The following is a 12,507-nucleotide window of genomic DNA, read 5'->3' as shown; positions in this document are numbered from 1 at the left end:
GTGAATGATGTTCCAGGATCTGGGAACAATTTGTCCTTCCATAGTCATGAGTCGGTATACTCCATTTCCAACTATGCTTTCCACTTGATACGGCCCCTCCCAGTTGTAGGCGAATTTTCCTGCTTACCGGTTCTTGGTATTCTGAAATACCTTCCTCAGGACCAGATCTCCTACCTGCAGGGTTCTTACCTTTACATTCTTGTTATAGCTCCTGGCCACCGTTTTGTTGGTACGAAGCCATCATAATTTGGGCGGTGGTTCTGAGCTCGTCTATCGTGTCTAGACTGCTTGTCATTTCCACCTGGTTCCGATCTTCTGTTATGCATCCTTACCTATGGGTTGGGACCCTGACCTCTGATGGAATAACTACTTCAGCTCCAAACACCAAATTAAAAGGGGTTTGTCCTGTTGCGACCTTAGGTGTGGTTCTGTATCCCTGCCTCAGTGCCTTATTGGACAGGCTCTTGCCCCCTGCATGATTTCCACATTCTCCACTGTGGAGAGAATGCAAAACAACCTGAGATTCTTCCCGATTCAGGCATCTAAGGTAGGGTCCAGCGAGGGATTTCCTGAACAAGACACCATCAATTAGTATGAATCTGGATGCTTTCATTCTGAAGCTCTTTACCTCCTTTTTATCTGTTGGTAGGATATCATTTTGCAGCCAGTCCTGGTACAGTTTCCTCCAGTCTGGAGTTTCTTCCTCACCACTGGTGCTGCACAAAACTCTTGCTTCTTGTTCAGGTTTCAGTATCGCTGGTTCCAGCACGTGGACAATTGGTATTGTGGAGATTGCTTCTGCTTTGAATGTTGCCCCCGGGGTGGCTAGGGCGTCTGCTTCTGCATTCTGGTCCTTGGGAATATGCTTGATGTTGAACGTAACAAATCTGAGGGTCAACTCTTTTGCTACGTCTAGGTATGCCATCATCCTGGAGTCCCTGGCTTCATATGAGTCATTCACATGGTTAACTATTAGTTTGGAATCACTAAAAACCTTGAGGTGTTTGATTTTCAGATCCAGAGTCAGCCTCAGACACAGGACCATTTAGCCATCTTTCCTGACAATTCTGGTTTCCACATGATAGTCTTGAGAGGATAATTAGTTATCACATAAATGATATGAGACTCAAAATAAGGACGGAATTTATAGGATGCCATAACGAGTGCAAGGACGAGTTTTTTAAGCGATGTGTACCTGGTCTCTGCATGAAGCAGAGACTTACTGACGTAATATACTGGATACTGAGTTTTAATCATAAGTGGATCTTCTGGGTCCAGAGTCCTCCTCTAGTCTCATAACAGCAATTGCCTTTGTTTGTACTTCCTCAAAGGTAGTGCACAGATGTTTGGTCAGGTCCTTGTATAAATCTGAACCCTGGTGCAGCCCTTGGCGGAAGGCTTGTATAGTGGTTGGTATATAGCACTTTGGAATAGCCACCTTCTCCTTGTTAAACCTGTTCAAATAATCACGAGTGGATTCCTCAAACCTTTGCACTATCCGGTAGAGTTCACTGGTCTGCTTCTCTGGCTTTCTGCTGCTAGCGAACTGTTGGTTGAATGCATTGACCAAGTCAGCGAAGCTGGTTATGCTTTTATTGGGCAGGCTGACGAACCATTGCAGGGCTGCTCCAGATAAGGTTGATCAGAATCCTTTGCACATACAAGCTTCCTTTAAGGGTCCGGTCGCGGTTATCACCATCATTTTCTGCTTGTAGTGGTTGATGTGATCGAGTGGATCTGTGGTTCTGTCATAGAGCGGCATGGCTGGTGGTACACATCTTTTGGGAACGCCAACGAGGGCTATGTCGTCCACGAATGTTGAGTCTGCATAGCTATCTTGTGCTGCTTTCTCTAATGGACGTGCTACACCTGGTATCTTGTACATCAGGCCTCTCAGCTCCAGGTATTGCTGCTCCAGCGAATTACCTGCTCCTACAATGGGGTTAGAAACAAGCGGGAATGAACCAACATGAGTGCCTCCTAACCAGGATCCTCCAGAGAATTGGCCAGATGCTGGATGACTCGTCATTGGTGTTGTACTGATTATAGATCCAGTCTGTCATCCTGGTGTCTGCTGCAGACCTCCGACCCAGGCTCCACTGGTGAATTGGCTGCATGATGGAACTGCTGTGTTGATGACAGCTCCATATTGCCATCCTGATGTCTGGTATACGGGCGTACCTGCAAAAGGTGGAAAGTCAGATCCTGACGGAGTGCTTAGCAATGCATTACCTGGTGTCTGCTGCAGGCAGAGTGGGTTGTCAAATGACAAGCATCCCAATCCTCTGGACTAGATGGGTTTCGGGACACTTGCTTCAACCCATAAATCAATTTCATTAATTTACACACTTTATTCTCACTTTTCTATCCGAAGCCCTGTGAAATTTTCATGTAAACTTCCTCATCGAGATTGTGACACCCCCATACTCCAAGTGCCTTACCATGACCACTCAGGTATAGGAACATCACCATCTCGGTTACCCGAGGCAATGATAATCATAAGACAATAAAGAAACGTACTTTAAAAGTAAATATAATTTAAGTGATTACATGTCTCAAACACAAACTGTCAATGAAGTACAACCAATCCAAAACTGTCTACTGATAAAACTGAAAAACTAAAGGACATCGTCTGACACAGCGGAAGACTCTTCTAACTGCAAGTGATGACTCATCCCAGCTAGCCCATATGCATCATATAAAACCTGCTCAATAACTGTTCACCATCCCCGAATGGATCACCACCGTTTTTAAAACATTTAAACGGGGTCAGTACTAATTACACAATACAAACCAATATGGAACAAAAGCCAAAAAGATCAAACAACACATCAATCCCCATTCTCCATCATCAATCTCCACAGAACTGACTACACACTAAAGTGTGTAGCCCTGCCAGAGTACCCATCGCAACAGATACTCCACACCGCCAGTGGGGGACCGCAGCCGTTCCCACCTAAGCCCTGCTCATCTCCATCGAGCACTAAACCCATGTTCATTAATGTGCACATCCCCTCCTATGGCGGGTTCCACAGAGGGCGAATCAAGGGCATGAAGCCACTCCCGCAAGTGACTCCACTCAGCCAGGGACGCACCCGAAGATCACAGACCGATACAACAATATTCACAACACAAAATCAACAACCGTCTGAATCAATCAATAATACGAAATCACAACCGTCTGAATCAATCAACAATCACTAACTACAGCACAATCACCACACATTATGTAATTAATACTGAGTAGGGAAACTTTACCTGGAATGCAATCACAGAATCAGACGATCTAGCAGCTGTCTCAAAACTTCTCTTTTACGAACCTTCTTCATATACATACATTCATACAATTACTGCCTTAACCATACAATCATAAAAACCCCCCAAACCCCCAAATTAGGGTTTAACCAAACTCAATGAAAAAACATAAAAGCTATACAAGAATCTTACCCTCGACACGACGAACTCAAAGGCGTAAAGAACACGACGATCCGACCCCCTTAGCCTTTGGGATTTGCTAACAACGCGAAGAAGGAGAACTAAGTAACTCTCCTTTTCTCTCTTGAAAGGTTTTAGAAAAGTGAAAACTGATTAAGAAAGGTGACGGAATCCTTTTATACTAATCACGGGTTATTAACATAACCCGGCTAAAATAACCCGTAAGACCAACTTACTCGATCGAGTAAGTAACTTACTCGATCGAGTGCCCCTTACTCGCTCGAGTGCCACACATACTCGATCGAGTACCCATCAGACAAACTACTATTTCGTATAAAAACATACTTACTCGACAGATTAAGCCCCACTCGATAGAGTACCCATAGACATAGAAAACCGTAGTATTACAGTCTTCCCTCCTTAAAAAGAACTTCGTCCCCGAAGTTCAACCCATACTCAAAACAAACATACAAACTCGACCAAGACACAATAACGCAACTAAGAACTCAAAACGAAACCCCACCTATCAAACAGGAACTCTTAACACCAACTCCACCAACTATGCCTACCTCCAGAAACTATGCCTACCTCCACAACATGTCTCAAGATATCGTATCCACCACACTATAGTCTCTCTCGACACTAACTCCATACACTACCAACGACCATCCACAAACGCCGCTAGCTCCGTTTCACTAACATATTATCCACTAGAAAATGCGATATCAAGACACTCATAACATCAAACGGAATGTTACATTCTACCAGCCTTAAAAAGGAACTTCGTCCTTGAAGTTTACTCACGCTCATAAACATCATCATCCAACTGCCAAAACTATCGAACTCATAAATATCATCATCCAGCTGTCAACACTATCGAAATATTCTCACCTTCCTAGACATCACACTACTACAAGCACGGCCATGGCCTTTTAACAACATTAACCACAATAAATATACAAATTCATTCTTTATGCTACACCAACACTCTACTTTGAATTATACTACAATATACACAACCATGAAACTCTCTTTTATCGCATCCTACTCCTCTTAAGATAAATGTTACGTCCTCGTAACTCACTAATACTAAATCCTTAGCTATATCTTCTCATTATCCTCATCACCACCGCATGTCAGAGATAACCGCCTATAATCTTAACACTCACCATTTCTATATCCAAGGCTCTCTTACTGAAGCAGTTCTCATACCTCAATTCACTCGGCACACCACCTAACCTATACCACAAAATCTTTAGCTGAACCAAAACTTCAATTGTTCCCTATTACCGCCAAAATGACATATTCTTCTATACATGCACCTATCTCCATACTCATAACTCACGATCCACAATCATTACACACACTCACACTAGATTCTCAAGTTCTTTTCTTTGATTACCGCAAAACTCATCCACAACTTACCATGACACTAATATCCAACACCCTATACTCACTGTCTCCACAAAAGATTATGGACCACTTGCAGCTTTCAGATTTGTACAACACATGTTCCACGAATCACTTGCCATGACTATGTCTACCGATGCCTCATCTTAAAACAAGATCAAAATTACTGTAACAACCTCTCACAACTGTGTCTCATCAACAGAATATCACTATGCCATGACAACCACGGAAACATACACAACTCTCTTCCATATCATACTCTACCCTCACTCCCAAGCTGAAACTAGCAAGAAACATCAACAAACAAAACAACAGTCTATATGTTCAACCGAAACTCACAAGGAACAGCAACAAACAAAACAACAATCTATGTATAACTGGTATGTACTTTCGAAAACTCGTATCGTAATCATCTCGCCTACTCCACCACAACCGGTGACGGCATCGCAACACCGCCACCAACAGCCGCACCGCAGTACGAAAGTACCCGCATCACAACACGAAGTACCGTGCCCGGATCACCATCGGAGACACAACAACCACATCGACAGACATCACAACCACACCGATAGACAACGTAACTTACACAATCCCATAAACACTGACTCAGAAATAACTTCTCGGACAAGAAAACTTACTCAAATCCACTTTACTAAATCACAACGCAACATATTATATGAATTAAACAGATTAGAACCTCATGAATATCATCCCCCTAACATATCACGGAATAAAATATATCATGAATACATACAAGCATAACTAGTAATGCCAAATCACTCAAATTATTATCTTTTTAAACATCATTCCATTAGGTTACCGTATCCAATATATATTACAGAACATTCAGATAACAACTTTATGTCTATCACACCATACCACTTCTCGTGAGGTCAGAACCTCACACAAACATTTATACACATCATAGACCCGTAATCACATCCAACTAGTCAGTCCTGAACACGTAAGTTACCACCTGATAAAGTTTACCTCTCGCCCGAGCTTAACTCGTATGCCCCTCATAACATATTCTCCCATTCGCATACCATCACCTCCTGCCAAGTATAACCATACCATTAATATTCAACTACTAGCACCCGCCTCATATAACCACTTCTTATACTTCCTCCCAAACGTACATATCAATCCGACCCCTACAAAATCAACCTCTTTAGAATTGCTATCCTTCTTATCTATCATCACCCTTAACCACTAGTGACAACACCACAATACCCCTACTGCTCGTATAACAAACTCTTTACACCTATCTCCAAACATCATGGTTTCTTTCCTATCTTTGGTTAACATCCCAAATAACGAACATCAAATCCATCAACAAAAATTACCTCAACACTATTCCCAATTCCATCCTTAATTGCATCGTCACCCAACCCACCACCAAGATCTCATATCTTGTAAATTCTTTACCCGGCTTCTTACTTTCCTTAATTCCCCGAAACTCATGACTAATTGTATTGTCCTGAAACTCCTATATAACCATTAACTAACATCCTCATGATAGTATTACACATCTCGACGATTCATTACTTCTATATCACATAACTCTGGTCAATATTTTTCTCAGCTTACTTTTTATCCTTCTTTTCTCTTTATACTCAACAATACCAATTAATAGTTCAACTCCTTATTACTTCTGTCTAACTCTTTAGTGCTCTGGTTACCTTCTCATTGTTCCAAAACTCGAATCCCATTATTTCATATCAGTATAATCTCACTCTTTCTTACCATGGATCTTCTCTTATCATGCTATCACTCACACTTATCACCAATCACTCCAGACCATCTCATGCTATCACTCACACTCGTCACCAATCATTTTTTTTTTCTAGAATCCCAAAACTCATTTCATACCGTTAATTGCCCAAGGAAATCACACATTAGTTTCACCTCTTGATAATACAAATTCCCAAACTCACTCACTATCTGCAAATCCACGTCGCGGCATGTCTCCACTAAGTACACTATATAGCACTCTTCTCCATCCCTCTACAACGATCTTTCATTACATACATTCTTAACCAACACAATCTAATCATCTCTCTCCATAATTCCTTACACATCTCAAGTTGCTATTATCCACATCCTTCCTTTCAATCTATTCATTCTCACGTTCCGTAGCCTTACATCATCCCTTGCCCACATTCACTTACTTTTTCATTACTCAACACACAATCATATCACTCTTCTCATCTCACAAAACATGCTCCATGCCTCAATAAGCCTTAACAATCTTCCTTTTCTTTTTTCCACTATCTATCACAACCACATGTAACTCATGTCCACCCGACCAAACTCATACTCGCCACAGGTGCCACACCTTACATCATAAGATTGGGTAACTTACGCATCAGGACCAACACATACGTAAAACAATGAATAAAGAAGTCAAAGAACACCTTTGAATTAAACATAATATGCAACGAAGTCAAAAGATAAGCATATGACCCAAAACAGGGGTCACTAGATCGAGTACAGGTCACTCGATCGAGTGAGTGACTTACTCGATCGAGTAGGTGAAGGTCAGAAGCACGTAAAACAAATTACTAGGGCTACTTGATCGAGTAAGGGTTACTCGATCGAGCAACCAGAGGTGCACTCGATTGAGTGAGGGCCACTCGATCGAGTACCCTACGCATTTCTCAGCACTGTCTAATTTTCGTAAAACGGTCATAACTCACTCGTTTCTTGGTCGTTTTGGGCATGTGACCTATCGTTAGAATCGTAAAAGAACACGCTATCACCTCCAATTGGAATCACATCAAAATCATTTATTCATCTCAAGTAATAACAGTTTAAAGACAACTTTGTTGTAATCAGACGACATAACTATTTGATTTTCTCTTTCAAACAACTTAAACATCAACAAGGTGAACAAAAGCGACTCGATACTTGTAAAACCACTATCCCTAACCACATGTTACTACCTACCAAAAGCCAAACAATAACATCTATCATGCTCATATAATATTCAACTTATCAATCATGTACCACCCGCGTGCTTTAATTTTATCACTTTTCGTAACACAAAACATACTCATACATTACAAATCCTATAAACATATTCATAATCATATAATTCATATTCTCATGCAATTGACACTCCATATTTTCCAATCAATTCTCATTTCAACCACATTCTTCATCCAACAAGTGCATATGAAACAACAGTAAACGAATATATAACTTCATTTTATGACTTTACGCAAACACAATATACGTATACGACACAACATTCCTATTCACATGTTCCTTATTATGCCAGATCATAAATAATCCATCATGCCATTCATATATTCAACCAACAACATATATAATCATATCATCATCTTCATTCACTACACATCTCATATCCTCCACATACATGCATCCACCGATTCATACAACTCATTACTATATGAATACATAGCATACAAGGTAAACACATAGCAATTCCGACTCACATCCCATGGTGACCGGTTCAAAATTGTAGGGCGAATTCGTGACTTTAGGACGTCTCCCAAGTCTTTGCAGTAGCTCCTACAATTCCTACCCGGGTTCATTTTAGTTTGACTCTCTATGTTCATTAGGTTCATTGGTTACAGGTTTCAAGATCGTCGCTCTGATACCACTTTGTGACACCCCCATACTCCAAGTGCCTTACCATGACCACTCAGTTATAGGAACATCACCATCTCGGTTACCCGAGGCAATGATAATCATAAGACAATAAAGAAACGTACTTTAAAAGTAAATATAATTTAAGTGATTACATGTCTCAAACCCAAACTGTCAATGAAATACAACCAATCCAAAACTGTCTACTGATAAAACTGAAAAACTAAAGGATATCGTCTGACACAGCGGAAGACTCTTCTAACTGCAAGTGATAACTCATCCCAGCTAGCCCATATGCATCATATCAAACCTGCTCAATAACTGCTCACCATCACCGAATGGATCACCACAGTTTTTAAAACATTTAAACGGGGCCAGTACTAATTACACAATACAAACCAATATGGAACAAAAGCCAAACAGATCAAACAACACATCAATCCCCATTCTCCATCATCAATCTCCACACAACTGACTACACACTAAAGTGTGTAGCCCTGCCAAAGTACCCATCGCAACAGATACTCCACGCCGCCAGTGGGGGACCGCAGCCGTTCCCACCTAAGCCCCACTCATCTCTATCGAGCGATAAACCCATGTTCATTAATGTGCACATCCCCTCATGTGGCGGGTTCCACAGAGGGCGAATCAAGGGCGTGAAGCCACTCCCGCAAGTGACTCCACTCAGCTAGGGACGCACCCCGAAGATCACAAACAGATACAACAATATTCACAACACAAAATCAAAAACCATCTGAATCAATCAATAATACGAAATCACAACCGTCTCAATCAATCAACAATCACTAACTACAGCACAATCACCACACATTATGTAATTAATACCGAGTAGGGAAACCCTACTTGGAATGCAATCACAAAATCAGACGATCTAGCAGCTATCTCAAAACCTCTCCTCTACGAACCTTCCTCCTATACATACATTCATACAATTACTGCCTTAACCATACAATCATAAAAATCCCCAAATCCCCAAATTAGGGTTTAACCAAACTCAATGAAATTAAAAGCTATACAAGGATCTTACCCTCGACACGACGAACTCAACGGCGTAAAGAACACGACGATCCGACCACCTTAGCCTTTGGGATTTGCTAACAACGCGAAGAAGGAGAATTACGTTACTCTTTTTCTCTCTTGAAAGGTTTAGAAAAGTGAAAACTGATTAAGAAAGGTGATGGAATCCTTTTATACTAATCACGCGTTATTAACAAAACCTGGCTAAAATAACCCGTAAGACCAACTTACTTGATCGAGTAAGTAACTTACTCGATCGAGTGCCCTTTACTCGATTGAGTGCCACACATGCTCGATAGAGTACCCATCAGACAGACTACTGTTTCGTATAAAAATATACTTACTCGACAGAGTAAGCCCCACTCGATAGAGTACCCATAGACATAGAAAACCATAGTATTACAGAGATCGCCATGTAAAAAGGCGTTGTTTAAGAGCTTCTCTATAAACCATCCCTTCATTACTGCCACAACCAACATACACCTTACGCTTGTCATCTTTGCCACCGGCGCATAAGTTTCATGAAAATCTACCCCTTCCACTTGAGTGAATCCTTGAGCTACAAGCCTTGCCTTGTATCGTTTAATGTCTGCATTCGCTTGGTACTTGATTTTGTATACCCACTTACACCCAATTGGTTTCTTTCCTTCGGGTAAAGTGACTATCTTCCCTGTATCATTCTTTTCCAATGCTTCGATTTCTTTTCTCATTGCTTCTCGCCATTGGATACACTTCGGTGCCTCATGATAATAATTAGGTTCTTTGTGCTCATCAATTTTGGTTAGAAAAGCTTTGTGAGAATTTGAAAAACACTCAGTAATAACGTAATTGACTAAAGGGTAACGCGTACTTGACAACGAGGATGTCCTTTGTCCGTGGTGAGCATTCGACTTTGGGGTAATGATTCTTGTGGATTTATAACAATAGTCCTTCTTCCATGGTGGCTCAATTTTTTGTCGAGCTCCACGACCCATCATCTCCTCTGCTATTTCACCCGTGTCCTGTTCGTCTTCCCCCTTTGTTTCACCGCTTAAAGAATCTTCATTCTCCATGTCATTAGCCGATGGTGCTATTATGACAATGTCCCCGTCACTTCTACCAGCCGTACCACCAGCCATGGCTTCCATGGTTCCAACATCCGCAGTGTTATCACTGACTTGATCCAAGTCATCTCTACCCCTCACAATATGGGTATGTCATTATGTTCGTCTTCCACATAATCTGTAATGGTCCCCTGTTCACGAGGCAATTGTACCATGTCCCCTTGTTGTGTATTTATATTCCCCTCGAAATCCAAATACGAGTAAACATTTTCATAAAAAATGACATCGCGTAAAACAAGGACTCGCTTTTCCTTTAAATCGTATACCTTCCACCCCTTTTTGCTATGTAGATACCCAATAAAAATACACTGTTTTCCCCTTTCCTTTGTCTCTGGTTCCATATTTGTTGTGAGCGTAACACAAGCATCCTAAAACCTTAAGATTATCAAAATTGAGTTTTTTACGATATAAAATTTCATATGGAGTTTTTCCGTCTAGCAAAGGTGTAGGTGATCGATTTAATAAACTAGTTTTGGAGCCCGTAAAAATCACGGGATCGTTAATAATTTATTGTTTTAATCAGCTTATTAAAGATTATGGACTATGAATGTTTATCTTCCAACAAATATTTAGGCGTTATTTTAAGTTTTCTTTATTGATTTAATGAATTAGAGTGTTTAGACCGACAAAATAAAATCTCAAAGGTGTTTAAGGTAGACAAGTAGAAATATTGTGATAACACAAGAGATGATAATCGTAGACAAAAATATGGCAATGTGTATAGGTAGTATAAATGAGGAGGGAAACCAAAAATTCATCATTTAAGAAAAAAGTGATACGCTAAATTAGTAGAATGTATTAATTATTAATAGGTATAAAGATGAGGGGAAATTAAAAAGTTTATTACATTTACATTCTTTTGTCACATTAAAAATTGTCATTTTAGGTACCATTTAATTAAATTGTATAGATTTATTTATAGATGAGTGAATGAAATCAATGCCATGTAACTATAAATTGATAATCCACATCATATTAAAATTTCCATGTTACATTTAATTAAATTTGTCCTTCTAAGTACCCCTTGGATTAGATTGTATAGATTATAGATGGGGTTTTAGGGCCGCCGCATGAAACTTCATAGTGAAAAGAGTTGCATATTCAACTAATAAAAAGTTGTTTAAGGTAATATTTTTAAATTATGTGAGTATGTATCATCCTCCTGCAATTTTAAAATACAAAAATAATAATAAAATAAGATTCTAATTAATTCAATATACAATAAAGAAAAAAAGTAAAAAAATATTCTAGTTATCTATGTAAACTTTACATACCAATTTTTGGAATAAAATGGAAATTTTGATTGTTATATAATGATATAATAGTGAGGGGAAAGCAAAAAGATCATCATTAAATAAAAAGTAATAAAGTTAAATAAATAGGGTAAATTGATGATTAAAGTCATGAGAGCGAGATAAAAAAGTTTGAATCAATTTTTTTTAATTTATTTGTATGTTGGAGACTTTATATTTTTTAATTTTTTTTACTAATAAGCATGTGACACATGATAATAAAAAATGAATTTTTTTATGACACATGACTTAGTGAGATGATTTAGTGAAATATTTAGTCTTGCCTTTTTATAATATTGTACTTTACATACTAATTTTTTGAATAACATGGAAATTATGATTATTGTTATATAATGGTGAGGGGAAAGCAAAAAGATCATCATTAAGAAGATAATAAAGTTAAATAAATAGGGTAAATTGATAACCAAAGTTATGAGACGGAGATAAAAGGTTTGCATCAATTGTGTGTGTGTGTGTTTGCAACTTAAATTTTTTAATTTTTTTTTTTAAATTTATGAAAGAGGTGAAATATAAGATTTTGTTTGTCATGTTGAACTCAAAGCTAGTAAAAATAGAAACTATACATATATGAAAATTAAAGGGTTAAACAAATA

The 12,507-nt window shown here is 39.2% G+C and overlaps 1 protein-coding gene across 1 annotated transcript; it reads right to left on the bottom strand.

The window, feature by feature from the left end:
- Positions 1-328: 328 nt before the first annotated feature.
- LOC141607375 (uncharacterized) lies at positions 329-1,045 on the bottom strand. The gene has a single exon (XM_074426727.1). The coding sequence runs from the start codon at positions 1,043-1,045 to the stop codon at positions 329-331; it is 717 nt and encodes a 238-aa protein (XP_074282828.1).
- Positions 1,046-12,507: the final 11,462 nt, after the last annotated feature.

This window comes from Silene latifolia, chromosome 10, assembly GCF_048544455.1.
Source record: "Silene latifolia isolate original U9 population chromosome 10, ASM4854445v1, whole genome shotgun sequence".
NCBI classification, from domain to species: Eukaryota; Viridiplantae; Streptophyta; class Magnoliopsida; order Caryophyllales; family Caryophyllaceae; genus Silene; species Silene latifolia.
The sequence above is the reverse complement of the archived record's forward strand: the minus strand, read 5'-3'. Positions and strand labels throughout refer to the sequence as shown.